The sequence below is a fragment of the Lepidothrix coronata genome, unplaced genomic scaffold (assembly GCF_001604755.1).
Source record: "Lepidothrix coronata isolate B3197 unplaced genomic scaffold, Lepidothrix_coronata-1.0 Scaffold205, whole genome shotgun sequence".
Lineage (NCBI taxonomy): Eukaryota > Metazoa > Chordata > Aves > Passeriformes > Pipridae > Lepidothrix > Lepidothrix coronata.
The window spans coordinates 135,929-159,590 of NW_016690385.1; the positions used below are offsets into that span (position 1 = coordinate 135,929).

The 23,662-nt window shown below is 38.6% G+C and overlaps 1 protein-coding gene across 5 annotated transcripts in view; it reads right to left on the bottom strand.

Moving 5' to 3' along the window:
* Window positions 1-1,217: 1,217 nt before the first annotated feature.
* Window positions 1,218-23,662, bottom strand: part of EPHA6 (EPH receptor A6) — a 449,435-nt gene continuing 426,990 nt past the window's right edge. For all 5 annotated transcript variants that reach the window (XM_017832764.1, XM_017832762.1, XM_017832763.1 and 2 more), the window contains 3 exons: window positions 16,759-16,952; window positions 14,628-14,777; window positions 1,218-11,685 (listed from right to left, as the gene is read on the bottom strand). In XM_017832764.1, coding sequence (XP_017688253.1) covers window positions 11,571-11,685; window positions 14,628-14,777; window positions 16,759-16,952 — 459 coding nt within the window. In that variant the 3' untranslated portion in view covers window positions 1,218-11,570. The remainder of the gene's footprint in view (window positions 11,686-14,627; window positions 14,778-16,758; window positions 16,953-23,662) is intronic.

Here is a 23,662-nt window from a genome sequence, read left to right on the forward strand (position 1 = left end):
ACAACTGATAGTGAACAGTCCTTTTTGCTAAAAATCTTGTCAGAAGCTCCCATTGACTTGCAAAACTCAAAAATACTACAAATATTTTGCCTGTTGTTTGGCTTTCTAATTCTTATTGTTGCTTTCATCATTAGTAAAGGTTTGAGGTAAATTACAATCATGATTTCATGATTTCCCTATAATAGGAAGGTTCTGACCAAAAGGTGAGATTCCCTCGTAGTGGCATTACGAGCCATTAAAGGCAAAGACAGTAGAATAAATCCCAGAGTGAAAGTAGGGGAGGAAACACTTTCTAAAAGCTAATCAGGTTGTGGGGTATCTGTGTGGTAGAGGAGGGTATCCTCTCTTTTGAAATCAGTCCATACCTAAGAAGTAATTCTGAAATCAATGGAGAACACAGAATGGTAAAGGCATTTCTGTAACCATATCTAAAATAAAATATTCATTCTCCATTATATACACTATGTTAAACCTGACAGTCCTTAGTGAGAAAGCTCTTCCCATGTAAAATATGCAGGACTTAATGGACTGTGGGCATCTGACATTCATTTCCTATTAATCCACACGTACTGCTGTTCAGTTTTGCATGGCATGCTTGGGATGATTTGCAATGAAAGGGTAATTATAACTTTGAAGTTTTTGATGTAGGGTCTGGTTATTGTATATGGCATTCACATCTTTGTGAATTGCTGTGTATTGCCCTGGCATTATTTACATAATACCATCAGTTTTAAAGCCGCTTCTGTCAGTGAAAGCTTTGAAAACCACTAGAGAAGGAGTTGCATGGCTCTGTGAATCACCATAAGGAGGGTGAACCAGTACTGCAGAATCTTAATAGCAAATTAAAACCCATTTAAAATTCATTCACAGTGTTTCCCAAGGAGAGAGCGCTGGTTTTTGGAACTTTTAATGTGTACAGTCTTGTCCTGATGTCTGTGAGCCGTATGTGTATTTCGACAAGACGCTTATCAGGGCATAAATGTTCAGTGGTAAGCACAGAAGAGGCCTGCCTCTATGATTAAGCATTCCTTAGCTGAAAAAAACCACCATCACCCTGAAGCATCTCAAGTGTTAGAACATATTGCTGGTCCATCTTTATTAGTACACCACCCTATTTAAGCAGCTGGGTTGTTTTTTGCATGATCATGTATGACAGGCTTCACTGTGTATCATTATATTACTAACTTAAGGCAAAACAAACACCATTAACTCAAAAATAACCACCAGTACTGTAACTTTTATTTGCTAATAAATATCTTAATAAACAGGCTTACCCCATCTGTAAGACCTGATAATGCCTCTTAGGAAATCATAGAAAAATAAAATACAATAATAATCAATAACTTGTACTTTGTACAAAAATCTCATTATGTTGCTCAGCAGGTAGTTTTGCCAAACCCCATATTCTTGCTGTAAAGAGATGGTATATGTAATGCAATTCACCTTAAAAACACTCTAATGTTGAGAGCTGAGCATTCTATTACACTATTAACTTGTAGGCATGCCAGCACATGAAAATTTACATGGAACATCATATTATTGTAGGAATAGAATAATAATTAAAAAAAAAGAAGATAACACCAACTTTTCAGTAAATAATAACAACTTCACTTCTAATGTAAATTCCCCTTGGGACTGCAAATCGGTACAGTGAGCTTTTTATTTCACAGATATTCCTACAGTACTGTTATAAACAGGCAAAAAGGCAGAAAGAAAATGCAGTGGGAACGTGTATGGGAGATATATAAGAGAAGGAAAGTAATTGTGAGGCGGGAGGCAGTCCCAGGGGGAAACCAACGACACCGGCTGTGAAATGTTCAGTCTCCCAGAACGAGCAGATCCTGTCTGTGCTGTGCAAGGCTACACGAGTTCAGAACTGGTGGAGATGCAGCTCAGAGGTGCAGAACCCCCGGTACTGCAGTACCAAGGCTGCTTGGCTGTGAGATGAGTGGTGAAGACTGAGCCACAGGGAGCTGTCATTATTCAAACAAGCCTCAGTAAGAGGAAAAGAAGCAGTGGCAAAACAAGGGGTCTTTAAAGAAAAGGTGAGTTTCAGACTACTGGTAAGGATATGAGATCAGTGCTGAGGCCACGGTTTGTTTGTAAAATAGTTTGCGAGTATTATGATTATACCATTGCTTTTGAAGCCATCTACCTGTAAAGTTTTGACATGGCTGCTTAAATATATAATCTAAAGTGTCTGTCATCAAATATTTATTCATATTTACACATACATTGATACATTTTATGGCTATGCTAGAACAGCAAACTATGAAAAGCAGTCATATTTAGTTGTGTACAATCTAATTTCACAGAAGAGACAGAGATTAAAACCCCTTTTAATTCAGATACGTTTAAAACCAACACACAGAAATAGATAGAGGCTATCCTGAGAAAGCATACCAACCACGTTATCTTCCAAGAGTAAGTCAAAGCTCATTTTTGGAAGGTAGTAAAATATTTTTTTTGTATTTTTTTTTCTATGGGTCAAAGTGGTCTGTTTTTTCTAAAAAAAGTGATGACAAAATGAAAACAGTTAATTCTAACTTGATCATTGAATGCTGCTTTTCTACAAAATAAACTATTGCCTTTCAGTAAATAGGGTTTCACATGATCCTTTAAAGATTTATTTTTTTTCCTTGCTAAACTACAGGTGCAATCCTGAGAAGTGCAGAGAAGTTACTGAAGTCAATAGGAGTTATACTGCACCAAAGAACAAGCCCTTTTTGTGACTCTCTGGGTTTTCAGTCACACACTGCTGTGCATGATGTAACTGATACCAGCAGAGAATTTTGACATTGGCCTTAACAGAAGCCAGATGGAAGGCTCTAGGTGAGAGCAACATACTCTGAATCCAGTCCCTTCACCAGAGTTAACAAAGAAACACCTTTTCCCACTTTTAATATGAAATAAACCTCTCTACATTACTTAGAAAAGTTGGGAGATGAAATTGCTGCGGAAGAAATGCTGATAAAAATGCTACACTGCCAATTCAAATTAACTGTTTCTTGGGGACAGGCAGATAGGATATCATGGCCATAAGCTTTAAAATGCCTACAGGTTTACTTGCTGGGAATCTTGGAGTAGGATGGTTTTCTTGAGAAAGAGAATTAATGAAAGAATCCAAACAACGGGATATAACTAAGAGGGCATTAGTTATTTTATTTGCTACTGTGCCTTTCATTAACTGGAAAATCTCAAAACTTAGACTGCAATGCACTAGAAGTATGAGGCAGCTTGTTCAAAGAGGCAAATGCTCAGATAGGACTTCCATTGTGAGAGGGAGATCATATTGCATAATGGTTTAAGATTAGGAAAGAAGAAAGATAGACAAATCCTATTTGTTTTCTAGCTTCTGTTTATTTGGTGGGGGTGGTTATTTAATCCTGAATTTAAATCCAGAAGTCTTGGGAATTGTCTGGGGGAAAAAACCCTACAAACCTAAACCATTCATGTTAGATACTCTATTAGATGTGGAGATAATTTTAATTACTTATTCCAAAGTCAGAGTTGACCATTCCAGGTAAAACAACAGTGAAGCAACCACCTTTTGCATCTTGCAGTTTATTTTTCCCATGTTGAAGGCAACCATGGCCTATTTGATCACGTCCCTGAGGTAGTGGCCTTGTCTTTTAGGCTCAGTTCACTCTCTTCTCCCCCATTAAATGAGGTCATCCATTCCACACAAATCTGTAAAAACCTTTGATTCAAAACCTGTTTCAGTCTATTGACATCTTCTTATGGATATAACTGACTTTGGGTCATGCCCTGAAGAACCTAAAACACTTCAACAGAGAAATTGAAACTAGCAATCCATTGAAACTGGCAATCCATTGAAACTGGCAATCCATTTGAGTGACAAGACAGCACATGTCCTAATAAGAGCTGGTTCACCAACAGCAAATCAGCCTTGACAGTAGTGGGGTGAAGGAGAGTCTGTTTGGAGAGTTGAAGCTTACACACTATGTATGACATAGGGCTTCACCCCACTGCCACGGAAGTCAGTAGCAAACTCCCGTGGATATTGCCTGTTGACACAGAAACATTTAATTCCTCACAGTTAGATCACTGTCCCAGGAATTACCCTATCAAAAAGGTTATTAAAATCACTCAGCAGGATTTGGAAATACAGGGTGTTTTAGAGCAGAACCTTCCCAAGACAAAAATGGAACTTGTGAGTTTGACATTTAGTAACTGAAATAATCTACAGATTTGGAACACTGGCTGCCCTTTGTCTTTTTCAGCTAATCTACTGTACATAGAGACTGTGATGGTAAGTTTTACAGCTCAGAGCATTCAACTTCCTAAAGAAAAAAAGAATCCTATTATGCTTTTCCTTTTTGCTTCTTAATCATTTTCAAGTCAAGCTCGGCCTGAAACTCAGTTTGTAAACCATTCTTAACTGGATAGTTCTATTCTTCACTGTTTATTTAGGTTCCTCTCAAAAAAGTCAGTATGCAACAATAAGGACAAGTACTCATGGGTTACAGAACTGTGTCTGCTGGATGTTCTAATCTAAATAATGACAACTGTACCTGTTTTTTTTTTTTGTTGTGGACTGGATCCTGGAAAATCAGCAAGTAGATTTTTTTCCTATCACTCAGAGCGTTATGCAGTGATGATATTGTGAAAATACTCCCCAGACTGTTTCAGCGGGAACTTTTTCATCATCCACAACCAGAAATGAATATTTAGATTCCAAAGCAGATTTGTCCAAAATCTTATTTTTCAGATTCCAGATACAAGGTCAATTCTACACAGTCAAGGCCCCAGTCGTCACAGAGAGCTAGATTTCTCTTTGATTTGTGAGTTTTAAGTCCCAGGGGTTTGGCTTGCCTACCATGCTCAACATACATGCTGCTGCTTAACAGTTCTTCATTGAATTTTCAGTAATGAAGAGGTACTAGTATAATATTATGGTTTGTTCTCAAATTTTAACAATATCTACTCATATATCAAGAATACGTGCAGGAGATTTTGTGATGGGGTCAGTGAATATACTGGACTCCTCAAGGAAACTATATATGGTACTGAAGTTTGAAAGAATGACAAAATATGTTATCTCATGCTGCTTTAAAAATATTTTGTAGGAATTTTGATTTGCAAGTCCTGCTCATGTATATGGTCCCATTTCAAATCATCCTTCTTATATGAAATAAGCTGCAGAAACACATAAGTGTTTACAGATTCAGGAGTTTCTGAGCATGGCACAGCACTTAGATTATTACTGATATATGTGTGCAATCAACTACTATTCAAAGAGCTCAGATAGTTTGATATAGGTCAAAATTTTGGATGGGAAGAGAGAACACGTGTGAAAACCTCAAATTACTTTGAGACTGATCTTTTTAATATATTTTTTCCCCTGTGTCTTCAGTGTCAGAACTTGCATTTTTTATTCCAGTTTAATTACACAGGTATGAAAAGTCAGATAATATGCTAAACTTTTGTGGAAGAGAGAGGTACTTGGGAAATCTCTTTCAGGAAATAAAGGTACGAGATATTCATGTGGCATATTTAAAGAAACATAGACACAAATAGATTTCACTGAACTGACATTACATTATTTCACATATAAAATATGGAAATATATTTTAACTCATCCATTTTTCAACCTTATGTTTTTCATCATTTTTGTTAGTTTTCCTTTCTAAAATGCAGTACATCTTTTTCTACTATATGCTGGCGTATCCTTACTCATACTCCCTGTAAAGTTTCCCTCATTTTAACCTCCAAAGTGTCTAAAAATGGCTACTTAAAAGAAAATAATTTATATACTGCTTAAACATCTTTGGTGACTTCAGCAGAGGAGCCCAAACTTTTTATAGCATGGACTACATCTTATTATAATAATAATTATTATAATAATAATGCCTCCCCTATGTGATCACTGATTTCTACAGTAATTAGTTGTTCTCTGGAAGGGAACCAGTAGGAAGGGGTTGGGTGAGGTGGCAGTAGAAGGGTAATCAGCTTTCTGTAAGCCAGTTTGAAAATGTTTTTTTTCTGCCAGTGAAGGAAAAGAGAGGCTGCCCCTTTCTAGATAATAAGCCAAGGAATTTTGGGAAGAGCAACATACATACAGTGCATGCCATTAAACATTTCAAAAGCCAGTGGAGCAGATCAAACCCATTATTGTTATTGGTAATAGGTAATTAATTTGTAGGTTTGAAAAACCTCAGACATGATGATACACATTATATTTACAGTTCTTTATGTACATATAGACAAAAGTTTTATAACCCTAATTTGCTTGCCTTATCCAGGTTCATAATCTGAGGAACTATATACAACCATAGCACTCATGGATGAGCAGTGTGCACCACTAAATACAGTATTTGATGGTAGGAGATGTGTGTGAGCTGTGAGTACCTGCAACTCTCTTATACAACTCTTTTGTGGTTTTGTTAGAGCTCCTTGGCATGACATGGACAGTTCTTCCCTTTTTACTTTATTGTAGGCTTTAGGGATTCTTTTTTCCTTTTTCAGTACTGATTCATTTGTCTCTCCAGAAGATTTCAAGATCATTGTCCTACTAAGAGTTAGCCCAGCCCAATATGTCTTTCCCTCATTCTCAAAAAAAAAAAAAAGAGAGTACTATTATAAAAAAAGAAAAAATTATCCTTGCCATTTTTTCAAGAAAGATCAATTACAACTGGTAAACAAGGGTATTCTGGAAGGAAACTATTTAACAGAATACAGTGCTCTTCAACCATGTGCAAATGCCATAAGTATCTCTATTTGTAGTACTGTCCCTAGAAGATGCAATGGAAGACAGACTTTTTATTATGACCATAACTGAAGATATGTTGGACTGGATTAGAAGTGAGTTGTCTGTGCTGATCCAGTCCCATGGGGTCATTCTGACATGGAAATTGCTGAGATTAGTAGAGTCTCAGGGGGCACCTTCACAGTCCCAGCTACTGCACATGGTAAATCTCAACTACACCTGGATAAAGGGCATCTGTATGTTACTTATGACCCACCTTTGGATCCTGTAGGAATCTGAACTGAAAAAGAAATTATTGAAGCCCATGTTAGGCTCATTATGTAAAAAAATGGCAAATAGATAGTCTTAAATCATGTGAAAATCAAAGTACTGCAGTCTGTGAGTTCTGTGCCAGAATAATCCAACTAACACCTAGCACAATTCTGGAGAAGAATGTTTGTCCAGAGCAATTACTTTATTTGAATTAGTTGTTGAGTGCACTGATTGAAATTAAAGGATTGCCTTATGCTGAAAAGTCCTGGCTGATGTCCTAAAGCATAGCAGGTGTCTAAGCTTTTATTGGACAGACACTGAATTTATGTTCCTGGGAAACAAAAAGGATAATTTTGTTTAAAAAAAAAATTTAAGTTACGTCACCCAATTCTCTTCCTTTCACCTCATGGCATCCTATTGCTTCTCAGTAATTCCAGTGTGGAAACACCTCATGACTAAAATCTACTAAACCTTCTGCTATGATTTTTTCAATTTTAACGTCAGCATTATGAACAAGATCCTCTCTTTTTCACAGGTTCAGCATAAGGACTGGATACAATTATGGCATGAGATTCATCTGACTGAGCACAGATGGCTGGATATGAGCTATCACTGAATGCAGAGAAACAGGTGCTTCTTTAGCACAATTCATCTAACCCAGAAGTAAATAGTTTTATTTATAGATAGATAGATAGAAGATAGATAGATAGATAGATAGATAGAATTTTCAGATGACTCACATCTTACAGGAGCCCACTTCGCTGATTAAAAGGGAGCCTCGGGTGACCAGCTCAAATGCAGACCTCCAAAATTAGGTCAGAAGGATTCCTCCCAGCAGGTCTCAGGTCTCTGACTGACAAGTGGGGGTAGTAAGGATGACTGATATGGTTTCTAGGTTAGATGACCACCCCACTTGGCTGCATGTCCAGGTTGGTTGTCAGTCAGCTTTGGAAGCACTGGGATTGGCCACACAATGGAAAGGGGTGGGATACACGTACCAGCCAAGAGACACTGCCCTGGTCCTGCTCAGCAGTCAAGGCCCTCACTTAAGCTGTCTTGGAGGCTTAAGTGATACACAAGTATCACTGGGTGGTAATAGTGCCCATAGATGATTTTATTCTAGATCAATGAAATCAGAGCTGTGAGAAAAATCTACACATGAATATTACTTTATAAATAACTTAGAATAATGTCTTTATGATGCCCACAATTTAATGCCTTTTTTTTTGTTGTTGCTTGCATATCACACACGCTTTATTTTGTGAACTTTCAGTGACTGCTTTTAGTCATGAAGCGCTCAGTAATGTGGGCCAGATTCTCAGAAACAGCCTACTAAATTTGCTTAAATTTGTGAAATTTAAACTCCAACTGCATACTGCAATATGCAGGATAATTAGAGCTAATTTTCACCTGAAGAAGGTATCCACTGTAACAAAGAAAGCTAGTCTAATTTCACATATACATTTGTGGCCTGCACAGAATTAAGCTCACATTTGAAAAATAACACCTGTTATGTTTTTGTTTGTTTTTAAATGATAAAATAGGAAAGAAACCCCAAACCAAGAGTAGACTTGGACTCAGCACAAGAGCAAATAAAATGTTTCCAAAATGAGGAAAATATAAATTTGATCAAGATAACTATTATAGAAGTGTCATACTGCACCACAACAACAACAGAAAAACAAACTGTATAAACTCACAAAATCCTGGATTTACAATGTTATTAATAAATGTCCTCACTCAAAGAATCCCTTGTTCCTTCCTTTCTGGTTACCCAAACACTGGTTATATAAAAAATATATCTGATTAATAAATGTTTTAATATTGTTATATTTTTTTTCTATTGAAAATATATTTTCAGTAGTGTGATAAATTTAGAAATATATTTTCATGAAATATATCCAGGTTGTGTGCATGTAACAATGTCATTCTGCCAACCCTCACTACCAGGAATGAAAAATCTTTCAAAAGACAATCTGAAAGTGCACATACATGGTTTGGATCAGTTATGGATGGTTTTGAAACCCCATTAACAAATAGCAGACTCGTACCTCATCAGTAATGTATTTAATTGTGGGAGAGGCTTCTTCCACACGTCCCATTGTTGGCCCATGGAAGCAATGGCAAGCAAAATGGATAATTAAATGACAAAGGAAAATCAGCTTTCAAATTACTCTGGGCTTCAGGTAAGTATGATTTTCTTTCCATAAGAGAACCTTTACCAAAAAATTATTCAGATGTGGAATCGGGGTGGAATATTTCAAGCGACAGTCACAGGAAAGGACAGATACTTTTTTCCCCCAACTAAAGGCCTGTGATCCTGCAAAACACACATGCTTGTGCAGTCCTACTGAGTTAAGGGGGACTGCTCATGCTGGCAAAATTACCTTTGTAGCTAGAACAGGACTGGAGCTTGTTTAAACAAGCCCTGCTTTAAACAAGTTCATCCAATTGGCCTTGTGGAACACCCTAGTGAATCTTGATCTTTGTGAAACTTGCTCCTGCTCATGCTGGCAAAATTACCTTTGTAGCTAGAACAGGACTGGAGCTGCTCTGCTTTAAACAAACTCATCCAATTGGCATTGTGGAACACCCCAGAGAATCTTGATCTTTATGAAACTTGCTCCTCAGTTAAATCTGCCTTTTAGTTTTTTTTTAAAGGAAAGAAAGGAAAGTTTACATAGTGCACTGTTGTTATCTCTTCTAAATTAATGCAGTTATTCCAAAATAAAGTGACAACACCGAATCAGGCCTAGCGTGTCTTACTCTGTGATCTGGTTGGAAGCATTATCTTTCTTGAGTTACTTTCTGATTTTTGTTCTTTGCCACTGATACGCAATGGCAGCCTTTTCCAAGAGCTAGGAAATACATTTACAAGCTGCAAATTAAGCGGTAAATATTGTTATGATTACATAAAGTAGTCAGATAATTTTGATATACACACATACTATACTAATTACCCAAGATGCACGTTTCAACAGAAGAGTTGTAAGGCTCGAGTATACTGGAATGCCACATAACTCAAAAATATCCTCCAAACCACGTATAAGTCAACAAAAAGCATCTGCAGCCAGGTTACATGTGACATGCATTGTAGATCTGTGTGTGGTTTCACAGCACACAGACATGCGGTCGCTCCCTTGTTCCCAGTAGTGCATATCCCATGCAAAAATTTGGAAGTGTAGCCCAGCACGTCCATGTGAGTTGTCTGAATAAAACATGAAAGCTGTAAGTCTTAAGAGAGGTACAAATATTATGTCAGGCCTTTGCAGACGTTTTCTTGCATGTAAATATGGCTATTGAAGGGTTCTAAAGGTAATTATCATGGATGTCCTTTAGATATTTGTACTAAATGAAGATCCAGCCTGTAGTGACCAGAGCTCCATTTCAGCAGAATCTGCTTTTTCACTTCTAAAAGCAGTCAGAAGCAGAGTCAAGGCAACATGTTGCCACACTGCTGTCCTACATCTCCTTTCCTGCCCATGTACAAGATAACTGAATCCTGCAGCGTGTAACTTCCAGCATCAGTGGGTGGTTGTACCGCTGCCCTCAGCTGGAGGAGGACACGGCTGGCCTGCTCCCATGGGAATAACCACATCACCCCACTGATGGCTGGCCCTCTAAGGTCTGCTACTGCTGCTGGGAATTATGCCCAAGTCCAATCAGCAGAGACCTGCATTTCTGGAACAGAAAGCTTTCTAAAGTCTGAGTGGCCACAATACAGCTGACAACCGTGTTTTACATGTGGTCATGGAAATGTTACAATCAGTTTTCTGGTGAATATTTGCCATGTAGTAGAAGCAAATGCTGAGTATTACATTAAAAAAAAAACCAATGAAGGATGGTGAGGAATCCCAGGGATGAACAAGTTTTCCAACCTAATCATAAAAATTTAAAGCATAAAAAGTGTCGAGTGCTGAAGTAATTAAAAATCAAGGACCTTCCTTAAGATTTCAAACAGATTACTCTCATTATCCTTCCAATTATTCACACAATGAAAACTCGCTACATAAAATCATCAATCATTTCTTCAAACAATAGTAATATTTTGAGGCACCATCTCACCAGCTTTCAAACTATTATAAAGTAATATGATAGGACCCATACATTTGGATTTAATTAAGAGATAAAATAAATATTTATGTTAAACTTCTTTTTGATTGCACATTTGGTATTGGAAGTTACATGGTCACAGAACATGAAAGAAGTCAAATACTTTTTTGATCTACCAGCAAACTCTAAATACATCGATAAAGAAGCCACACCAGGCCAAATAGATTACTACTTTCAAGTAAGTTCATGAAAGTTTCCCAAATACTGTTATACAAAGTTACACATCCATGCTGAGTTATTCATCAATGTGTAGCAAGAGTCTTGCAGTAGGCCAGGATTTTATCGGCAGATAACTGGTGGAGGAGCTGTGCAGTGTGATTAAAAACTCCGGTTTGGAAGCATTATCATTGAAGTACTTGTAAAGTCTGAACAGGAGACTGCAGTCCTCGAAGTTGGGAAGAGCAGAAGGAAAGAATGAGAATATTTTTCCATTTTAGAAATGCTGAGGCACAAAACACAGTTGGTTCTAGTACTTTCATACATGAAATCCTTTCTCCTGTATGTGCATCATGTGTAACCGCAAAGTCTGTAAACTGCTGACTATTCGTCTCTGGTGTCCAATGAGTACAACTCCAATTCTTCTAATGTCACTGCAAGATAGAAAGTTTCATCTTGGATGCAAGTATAGTAAAGCCTGTTGTACACAAAAGAATATAAATTTATGATGAACTTTTTTTACCTTCCTGACTGGGAAGCTGTAAATGTTCAAGTTTTCTTGACCTGCCAACTTCAATTTTTTAAAGACAGTCATTTAAGAAAAAGAATCTAATAAAAAATATGCAGTTAGAACACTGGGGCTTTTGTGATAGTAACCGTCAAGTAATTTTTCCAAGTCTTGAGGAACAACCTGGGAGGTGGGTTCTAAAACGCTTCACATTTTTAGTAATGTTGTAGTAGCAAATGTTTCCTACTCATATTTGCAAAACATTGGGGCTGATACACTCACTACTGCAGTCCTGAGACAGAAATAACAGACAGAGGTTGTGCTTCTGATGATTTGGGGAATGGTAGTGAGAGATGGTCTAAAGTCAAACCAGCAGTGAATCTTCCAGCCTGATCCAGATTTCCCTCCCAGTTTCCCTTCATCTCATCTAGACCTGTGACCCAGAGCAGGGAGCTCACCCACAGAGCTTTGGCAGGAATGAAGTCAAGAACCCTCAGAGTTCACCACAATCCACTAGTTTAGTTGTTCTGTAAACATCCCCAGCTGCAAGATGCTGAGAAAAGACCACAGAGGTGACGAGGGCAGGAAACTTCATATATGCCTTGTCAATTGTGCAAATCCCACACTGTGACATACATAGACAGTGCTTGTTTAGATATCCTAAATGTTTGAGGATACAGCTGCTAAAGGAGCTCATGGGGTGAGGCATGACCTTTATGAGCTTCGGATTTTCAGTTCAAGATACCTGCCTCTGTATCCTCCAGATGAAGGCCCAGTGGATAACTGGCAACTATTATGTACTTAGGCTTAATGTCCACGCGGAGGATGATACACAACACTTGAGGTCAGCAGGGGCTGGGCAAAGATACTGAGAATCTGAGAAGCTAAAAGTAGTCAGCTAAAAGAATAAAGCTTTGTGGTGGAGAGTAGTATTAGAAATGCAAGACCAATGCTTAGCACTTATCAAGGAAGGCCTGATAAAGCACAGAAAGAAGTCAGCAGGTCTTGGGTAATGGAGGTTATTTGAAGAAAGAAGGGATCTTTCAAAAGATTGAAGTAGTAGCTAAAGAAATAAAGGATGATAACCTTAGATTATCTGTAAAAGCACAGTAAGGCAGGCTAAAAGAGAACTTCAGGAACAAACAGAAAAAACCCCCAACAAATGAAGTAATACCAAAAATAAAAATCATAATAAATATTTTTGCAGACTCACTGGGTACCAGAAACCTGCCAGAAAGTTTGTAGAATCTAGTGATGATTTGAGTATAAAAGAGCTCTGAAAGACTGGCCACTGTTGGAAGACTAAACCATTTATTTGTGTTGGCATTCACTGCAGAAAAAATTGAAGTGACTCCTCTGCCAAATCCTTTCTGGGGGACTTGTGAAGTATCTGTCTGAAGTTGAGGGGAGGTTATAGGACAAACTGAAAAACAGGCAAAAACCCACCTCCAAAACGAGACTATATTTAGCCAAGAGTTCTAAATGATGGAACAGTGGAACAGGATGAAATAGTGGAATCACTAACAGGGATGTGAGAGCAGGAGTTTATCAGCTGTGTTCCACATGCTTAAAAATTTCTTGGTGCCTGAGACATGGAGTGTGGTGCCAGACAAAGTGTTTCCAGGGAAGATCTGTGGAGCCGCAGACCTATGAGTCTGCAATGACAGGGCATAACAGAAACTACAGTAAAGCAGGGTATTATTGGATGCTTGGATAAATGATCTACCTGACTCACCATGGCATTTGCAAAGAAAAGTTCTGTTTTAGAAAATTACCTGTTTCCAGTGAAGCATATGTATGGATGAAGGTGATTCATTTGATACACCTCACTTGGCTTTCCAAAAGCTTTATAGAAGATTCCTCATAAAAGCTTTATAATGAAAATAAGGGGCAATTATTATGTAACCCAAGGTGTAGCAAAATATGTAGCATAAGGTAGCCTTTGTGTGACTAAATTACAGGTTTAAAGACAGGAAGTTAGGAGTAAATTGTCAGGTATTACAATGCTGTTATTGATAGAAATCTGCAGGCACCTATGCTGGGATAATGTTGAACATTATTGTTCAACAAATTAGTAAATGGTCTGGAAAAACAGGTGAGCACAGAGGTAGAAAAGTCATCTGGTGAGACTGAATTGTTCAGGGTAGGAAGGGAAAGGACTGCCTGTGAAGAGTTTTAGAAGGATCTTAGAAGACGATGACTGTGCCATAAAGCAGCAGATGAAATTCACTGTAGGTGAATGTGAAGTGACACACACAGGAGAAAACCAGTCCTTACCTCCCATGGACAACTGGTGAATCTTAACTGACCCCATTATTAATACAGAGTGTCCCAGCATCAAATAAAAGATTAGGAATTAATGGGAAGGGAATAGAAAGTAAAATAGTTCCTATCAGCATGCTACCATATTAATCCATAGTTTGCCCAAACACTTATATGGTGGGTGCAGGGTTTTCATTAAAGAAACAATTGAGTGGTATCAGACATGGTTGAAAAAGGGCCTCAAGGTGTGGAACAACTTCCTCATGAGGACTGATGTCGACTTGATGACAACCATAACAAAGTAAGAAATTATTTTTGCCATTGACTTCAGTGGTCTAGATCAAAACTTATTCCCCAAGAAACACACTCACTGCCTGGCCTTGGATATGTTTGGTGTTGTCACAGAATGAAATTATTAGTTCTGGGTCTCTTCATCATATATTTCTCTTGTGTTGTTTTGGTAAAAATCTGTATTTGTCTTTTGTTAGTTGAGGTAGGAAATGAAATGAAAGCCCTGCTCCATACTTCACAATAATTATGTCACTGCAGCATCCAAATAAATTCAGATTGATTAGTCATTGTAGGGATAATAGATTACATACTTACTCAATATTCATTCTTGAGACCATATCCAAAGTTGTGAAACCTGCTGCCATGAAGTTATTTTTATACTGACCCATTTTTATGGAGTCCAGCCAGTCACTGACTGACACAAACAAAGGATATTCTGGAACTTCACCAGGTGAATCTGGCATTCTGTAAAAAACAAAATGCAAAGGTTACCAAAGTAGTACAAAATATGACACCCAATTTACTCTGGTAGACATTGTTTTTACTGAGAGGCAGAAGGAATGAGAGAGGAGCCTGAGCTGTAAAGGTCAGATATAAACTGAAGATTTCTTTAACCTGTTGTCTAAAACTTATAAATCATGTCAGTCTGCCAAGTTACACTACTTAAACAGAACACTTTGTTAAAGAACTGCAGCTCAGTAACAAGCTGAGGAAAAGGCCTCTCCCACTGCTCTTATTTTTGTTCCCACAGAATGTTTCTTTACACATCATTGTGTTCAGGATTATAGTAATTTGTTAATGCAGTAGTCAAAGTAGAGGACAAAGAGAATTTAACATGAGGTGCAATTTAAAAAATTAGAACACCATGAGATGATTTTTACATTTATCTACAGCCCCCCCGCCCCCAAATGGCTCCTTAGTCTGATACCATTATGCTACAGGAACACTTTGATTACAGCATTCAAAAGCTCAAACTCACCCTAAAAGCACCAAAAAGAACAAAATGTTATATCTTTGCTTTTACATAGAATTATATAGAGTAGCAAGTAAAAAATGAAGGAGCTAATTTAGTCACATTTCTGTTGGAGTTCTTTCCCCCAATATTTTCCATATATCTGGGATATATTTATCTGCAATAAACAGAAAGATGGGGGAAAAATGATTCCAGTTTTGGGGCATTTATTTCTATTCTTCTGTTGTATACCACACTTGGGAGGACTCAAAACTTCAATTGACTTCCTGCATTTTGTGTAGAGAAGCTGTATGAACATAATGCAGAAAACAGGCACACTGCTGTTTATAAAAGCTTCATGTGAGCCTTTAGGAGAAAGATAGCATTTATTTAAAATAAAATTTTAGACAGCAAAAGCCAGCCAACATTAACTGATGGAAGAGGACTTATGTGCAATGTAGGAAGCAGCAGAGCCTAATGTCTTAACATCCCAAGTTTCACTCACACATATTCAAATACATTAAGTACACTGATTGTCATTTGTACTATCAAAATGATAGAGGGAGAAACTGAAGGACAGGAGAACACTGTTAGGTACAAACTGAAATTAAAGACCTACCAAGATCCCTTCCAATCTGAATTACTCTATGTATAATTCTGTAGAATAACTGCTGGCCTTCTAATTTACCCATAACACAATAATCATTCAGACTGACTGCATCAAGCATTCTCAAATTATTGGAAAAACCCTTGATTTTCCAAGCAGTTGAACTCAATAATAGTTCAATAAGGCATAAGTTTTTTAGATCTTGAGTAATGTTGTAAAAGAAAAAGAGATAAAAATACATTACTCTGATGCTAAATAAAGTGACCCAGGTACAGGTAGCAAGTCATGTATATATATCTCTATATATATGCACATACACATAGAGGCCACTAACTCTAGTGGATGGACATTAAATCCAACAAGTCCCTATCAAAAATCTGTTGTGGAGTAGTAATAGCACAATTTCTTATTTGGTCACTGTTACCATTCTTCTGCAGATAAATAAAGATTTAGCAAGCTATGACACAACTACTTTCTGCAGGATATTACTCCAAGGCAGTTCAGAAATTGCTTGAGCACTGTTAGGTGGAGAGACAGGCTGTTGACTAGAGAAAAAAAATTACAAAGAGAAAGCAAACACATAGGAGAAACACCAAAAAAGAAAAAGAAAAAAAACAGGAACAAAGAGATTCACAAAGATTATGGATATAGACAGTGTACAAACAGAGATAAAAACCCCCAAAACCTAATATAATCTGCATGACTTGAGAAAAAAAGTCCCCTTACGGTGTATTAACAATAATGCAAACATTAAAAGATACTTAAAGTTATAACTTTGTGAATCCAGGGCTTTGTGGCTTTCTCCCACCTAAAACACATAATGATAGCCACTTGTGGTATATCTATATATCTATATATATATAAAAAAGTACCAAAAAGAGTCTTACACAAGTACATCCTCCACTAGGGTGTGAAGGGTGCTTGGATTGCGGATCAATTTGTCCAGGAAGCTGACAATGTCACTGAATTTTGGACGGTGGTTCCTCTCCTTTTGCCAGCAGTGAAGCATTAGTTGGTGAAGAGAAGCTGGGCAGCCCATGGGAGCTGGAAGCCTGTAGCCCTCTTCAATAGACAGGATAACCTAAAGAAATACAGTGCATGTGATTACTGGGTATTAAATACTGAAAAGACAGTGGGAAGCTGACAATTAGAAACCAGTGATGATAAATAATTAATGGCACAGCCACCCTCGCTTTGTGCATCGCTGGGGCCTCACTCAGGGGATCAGGACTGGCAGGAACGTAACCAGAGTAGACACAAAATATTTTGTAGGCGTATGAAACACGGTAGGCACTTTTTTAGGCTCTCTGGGCACCCTCTTCAAACAGCTAAAAAAGGAGGAGGAGAATAAAGAACTAACAAATAGATAATTTTCATCCACTTTAGGTTGACTTTGTACTGAAGGGAGTCACAGGGCCACAAACTAACCTGGTGTGGCCACTGCTACCATCATACTCTAATATTTGCATCCTGACAAAGTGCTGGTGTGTGGCAATTTCACAATACAGTCAAGCACTAAAACACCTGACAAATTTACTTGGTGATGACATGTTTCTGCTGACCCTTAAAGTCTGATTAATTCAGGCAATGTCCCTCACACTGAGTTAACAGCGACATTATTTCACACAGCTTCCCTCAGAAACCTGGGTTGTGCAAGGTGTTTATGACTCAACAAAAGTTACTAAAATTGTGGTATTATTGCATACCTTATGGTATTCAGATTCAGCAGATGTAGGAAACATGTTTGGTCAGGATTTGGAAAGAAACGGGTCTAATGTCACAGATAAATCACATGTATGAAAAATTGCAATTGATCAGAGTTGAAGGAAGGCTCATTTTTAGTAACACTAAACACTGAACACTAAAGTAGAAAAACACATTGTCTGAAAAGAAGAGTAGCAGCCCTACCTGACAGGAAGTAGTAAAAGTAGGTAAGATCCATGGAAAAATTCATAAAAGCTTACATGGATTCATTCCATGTAAGATTTAAAAACCAAGAGAAAAGGTCCCTAGATTCTGCAATGAGTGGTGGTAGCAGTGGGGATGATGATACAAATTACATAGTCAGGATTTTTTGCATAAAAAAAGAATGGGAAGCTACTAAGTAGTTGACCAAAAACAGAGCTAGGAATAAGACCAATTCATAACCCTTCCACATAAAAATCCAACCCACGCTAAATGTTTTCTAATGTACAAATGATTGTACAAAATATTTCTAATAAGGCACTGCACTTAGGAGAAGCAGACCTACAGCATTTATACCCACTCTGCTGTAAGGAGACATCCATCATTTCCACACAGATGTATGTACATGCTGCAGACATATTAATGCAGCCGGAAGGGGGTACATTAAACTGTTTACAGCAAATCAATGTTTTACAGCACTAGCTCTGGCTTCAATATATTCAATCTTATTTTCCTGGAATATATCCTCGTTCTCTGTTTGAATTCTGAATTAATGCCGTTGGCTCTGCTTAGCAATGCCTAATGCTTATGCTGCAAGCGTTATGCAAATAAAATAAGAGTAATGAAGCTATGTTAGGACCTTAGCTCCCCTCCATGGCATGGCAGAAAATGGAACAAGGCTTTTGTGGCTGTGCACAGCTGGCTGTTTGACTTTTATAAAATTAGGTGACTTGGTCCTATGTAGGGTTTAGCCCTCTGGTATCCTGGTAAAACACCTATGCATGAAAAGCAAGTGTTTGCAACATGGATTTGCACAGGCTGAGTTTTAGACCCACTGGGAAGTCTGGGCTACTCCAAAGGCAGCATTCCTTGCTGTAGGGATCTCTGAATTTGCTTCACCTGTGGGTGTTGACAGGTCACATAACGTGCAGGCAGGACTGGCTTTGCACCCCAGAGGTGACACCAAGCAGTAAATGGTATGTCAATACGCTGATCCTTCCCTCTGCCTTTCTGGCTACTTGTTGGGATTTATTTCAACTCTCCAAAATCCGTTTGCTGGAATAGCTGCCACAGGAAAAAGTGCCACCGGATTGCCAGGGAAATATTTGCCTCAAAACCTTGTCTGCCAATAACAGATATGCTCCCGTAGACCCAGGGTGGGTGAAATTCAACCCCATGTACGTGAAATTTTATTCACATTTATTTTTACATTTATTATTAGTGTATCTCAAGCAGTGGCCTCATAAAACATGGGTACTCATGACAGTGAGGGATACAGCCGAGTTGACACTCACTAAAGAGGTAATCTTTAGCAGCCCAGAAACGCAGATATCATAACCTTTACATTTGCCTGTTGCAAATGATGAATTTATGAAATGTATGTTGTTTTTAAGGCAACAGGAAACCTGCTCTACTTTTATGAGACGTATTGCATTTACTGGAAACAACAATAGAGGGCTGATGAGTTTTTTTCTGAAATAATTTATTCAGGAAAAACCCAAACCCAACTATAATTTTCCAGGCATATTTTCTCTGACACACTCTATTATAACATATCTTTGAAAATGAAGTTACAGTGCATTTTGTTTCCTCTCTTGTTCTAAAGGAACATTTCGGTATGAAGAGAAATGCCAGCTGGTTCTGGGATAATTATAATTTCTCATTGATAGCAGCACATTTAAAAAATAAACTCCAAATATTGCCTCATTAGTATCTCTTGTGAGGCAAGTATTATTTTTAGAGTCTAAGAAGCCAGAGTAAAGATGTGATAACTGTATAGTACTGCAATGGTAATCAAGTCTCAAAGGAAGATTTTTTTTAGTTCCTTATTTGTGTTTTTATATATTTATTTTAGCTCCTGCTCTGCACCTGTCTTTCCGAACAGAAGAATTAGATATCCACGTACCTAAAAGGGAAGAAATACTAAATTTTTCTCAGTAATATAACATTATATGTTATATAAATCTAAAGATAATACATGTTCACTCATTTGAAATGAGTTTTTTCCTTGCCTATTTAAAATTGATGAAAGACCACATTAATCATGAGATGGTCTAAACAACTGCATCTACAAGGAGGACACAGCAGCAGCTTTTAGCAATGGGTGTGACCCTTTCCACAATGGCAAATCAGTGCCCCACCTATTTCAACACGGAAGAACAGGAACATGAGCTTGGTTTCTGACAACAAAAAGGCTGATCACTGCTCTCTGGTTCTGGTTTTGTGGAAAACACTTGATGGGTATCAAATGGAAAGGGAATATTTTTTATGGTTAACATAGCTAATTATTTCCATGCTTTTTCATGCTTAGGCTTTTGTTTCTATAAAGGGGACCATTTTTTAAATATTTTTGTATACAGATGATATTAAACACTGGAGCCTGTTCAATATCTCTTATCATTTTTTTTTAATGTTAGACATTGTTGTAAAGCTTGGCCACAGAGTTAATATTTAATGTTAATTATGATTGTCTGAACAATATAAAAATACAATATAAAACCAAAATAGTTTGAACAATATTTTATGGACTGCTACATAAAATTTTTGCATGTTTAATTTTGAAATAATTGGAAATTGGCAAAAATGGCACCTGAAAATAAAGCTGTAATCTTCCTGATAGTTTCATTATTAACAGTAACATAGAGTCTTGCTTTCAAAAGTTAACTGACAGATTTTTTAATGAGACTGAGACAGAAGAGATTCCATAGGGACATTGTCCCTGTGTCCTCTGACATCTGAAAAATCTACCAGAAGGGAGAGGCAGCTGCTCCTGCCTCATGGTACAGAGCCAATTCCAAGCACCTGCCAAGTGTTTTCATATCTCTAAGTTGAAAGAATTATATTAGGGTAAGGGTTTTTTTTTTTTTTTACTATTACAAGAAACTTTCAGGAGTGTAAGGAGTTTTATTCTTCTTGCTACAGTAGTTTTCTTGCATACCAATTGCAATCCATTAAATATTCTTTTTTTTTTTTCCTTTTCTTTTTGAATCTTGTAGCTCTGCAACATGCACTGATTTATAGAGTGGCTCTAACAGGTGTCCCAGGAGACTTCACTCACAGCTGTTCTACAAACCAAATGCATGGAATATAAATCTTCCTTCCCTCACATGAGCATTAGCAAGCCAGGCTCTTAGCACAATCTGTTCATCAGTACACTAGTTTCATTGGAAAGTTCAATATCTTGGCTAATGTTTATTAATTAAGCAATAAGACACGACAGACTGTGCAGCAGCCCTAATTAATGGACACCTCTGGTGCCTGCCACACATCTAAGAAGTGCATTAATCAGCACCAACACAGGTCGGAAGTGACTTACCACAATAATAAAATGGTTATTTACTTACATGAGAACATTTCTCAAGCTTAGTAACATTTTTAAGCCTCTGCATTACACTGTGTGAAGTACTAAAAATTTGATGAGCGGCATTTTCCAACTCAGATTCCTTAAGTTCGGCTTCCAAATCCTTGCTGAGGAATGTAAATGGAGAACACTGGATTTGCAAGGTGCGGAGTCGCTCTCTGGCTGGCACGGACCCAGTGGACACCTGTGAGCAACTGCAGTCTCAGAGCATCAGACTGGGTTTATTTAGGTGGCAGGTATCAGTTTAACACTCCTCATATCAGCTTGAGCTCTGTGCTGTCTGGGTGGCTCCCCTGATTTTATTGCTGTGACTGAAGGGTCAGCGATTTGTAAGATGGAACGTGAAAAATAATCCCCCAGAAAACCAGACCCAGGTCTGCGGAGTTTATACTTGGAAAACTTTTGTTAATTTACAAAAACCCACCCAATTCAATCAATACAATTCAATCAATATTTTACTGCTATCTAAGTAAGAATTTTATTATGATCAAGTCTCACTAGGTGTTGTAATGTTAATGTTACCAGACATTTTGTGGTAGCAGAACTATACTCATGCAAGACCTCATTGACTGCTGTTTGCATACTGTGCCTTTTATGAATCCATTTAGTGCTTGCCCCTCTCTGTTACTTTCCCTGTACAGTATCACTGACCTTTGAAAGTCCTATTATTTCTGCAAAATAAGCTCCTGTGAATTCAGGATAATTTATTGTGCTAAAAGAAATGTCCCAGTATCCAGCAAAATAAGCTTTACAGTATGTCTAATAACTTGAAATTTCCCAGTGACACTTTAAGTCACTAAATGTATGTAGAAGGTCACAGGTGCCCACTGTTAACATTCTGGCACGAAAAGCCTCTGGATAGGGCTCTGGAGGAAAGGAGTCCTTTGTGCTGGGAATTGCTGAACTGCAGGGAAAGCCCCCAGGAGTCGGCATCATTAGCATGAGCTGCATCCACAGGGCCTGCAGCATTATTCTGTTTTAGCAGATACTTCTATTTTGGATGTAGGAGTAATTAAATGTTGCTGTCTTCACGCTGTAGCTGATTATTTAATATATTCTAAATTGAGAGTTTACTTTATGAATTCTCACTGCTGGCATGGCCTTGAATACATCATAGGGTTTGATAGAGGGGAAGAAGACAGGCTGAAGCCAGCTTCCATGAAAGGGAGAGGCAGCTGGGATGAAGGTCAGCGTTATGCACTACTCATCCCTGGTGACTTGGACTTTATGTGAGAGTCCTACCAGTCATTCCAACCCTCTTCTCAGCAGGTGAATAGTGGGGATGAACAGACTTGACAGAAAGTCTCCCTCTGCCCCCATTCCTATTTAGTGGTAACAGCCAAGAGGTGTGCTGGGAATGGACCTGGTGTGAGGAGAAGGATTACCATTACAAAGAAATAAAAGAGGTGATGGCAGTTGGGTTCCTGGCTGAGAGTTGACCTAACACCAGATTAAATCACTCACAACTGGAATAGAGACTGAAATTCCCCGTTTACAGCACAAGATCAGGTGTCAGTAGGACACTGCCTGTGGTGGGTTGACCCTGCTGGATGCCAGGTGCCCACAAAGCAGCTTTGTCCCTCGCCCTCCTCAGCTGGGCAAGGAAGAGAAAATACAACGAAAGCCTCGTGGATCAAGATGAGGGCAGGGAGGGATCACTCAGCAGCCACCTTCATGGGCAAACCAGACTTAACTTGGGGAAAAACTGATTTAATTTGTAGTTGCCAATCAAATCAGAGTAGGGTAAGGAGAAATAAAACCATGTCTTCAAAACATCGTCTCCCTACCACTTCCTTCTTCACTGATTTAAATTTACTCCCAATTTTCTTTGCCTCCTCCTCCCCAGCGGCACTGGGGGACAGGGAGATGGGGGGTTTGTCAGTTCATCACATGTTTCTGCCACTCTTCCCTCCACAGAGGGAGGACTCCTCATGCTCTTCCCCTGCTGCAGTTTGGGTCCCCTGTGGGGTCACAGGTCCTGACAGCAAAATTGCTCCAACATGAGCTTATCTCTCCAAAGGGCCACGGGTCCTGCCAGAAGCCTGCTCTAGGGAGGGCTTCCTACAAAGTCACAGCCTCCTTGGGGCGTCCACCTGGTCTGGTATGGGGTCCTGCACAGGCTGCAGATGGATCTGTGCTGCATGGTGAGCCTCCACAGGCTCCCTCAATATGGTGTCCATCATGGGCTGCAAGGGAATCTCTGCTCCAGAACCTCTTTCTGCACTGACCTTGGTGATTGCAGAGCTGTTCCTCTCTCGTATTCTCACTCCTCTCTTTGGCTGCAGTAGCACAGTTTTCTTTATCCCCTTCTTAAATATGTTATCCCAGGGGTGTTACCACTATCACTGATGGGCTCAGCCTTGGCCAGCAGTGGATTGCCTTGGAGCCAGCTGGCATTGACTCCACTGGAGATGGGGGATACTTCTGTCAGCTTCTCAGAGAAGCCAACCCACTACCAAAACCAGGACACTCGAACCAGAGCATCTTCTTCCCTACCTCCTCCTCAAGCTGCAGCCACTGCCAGC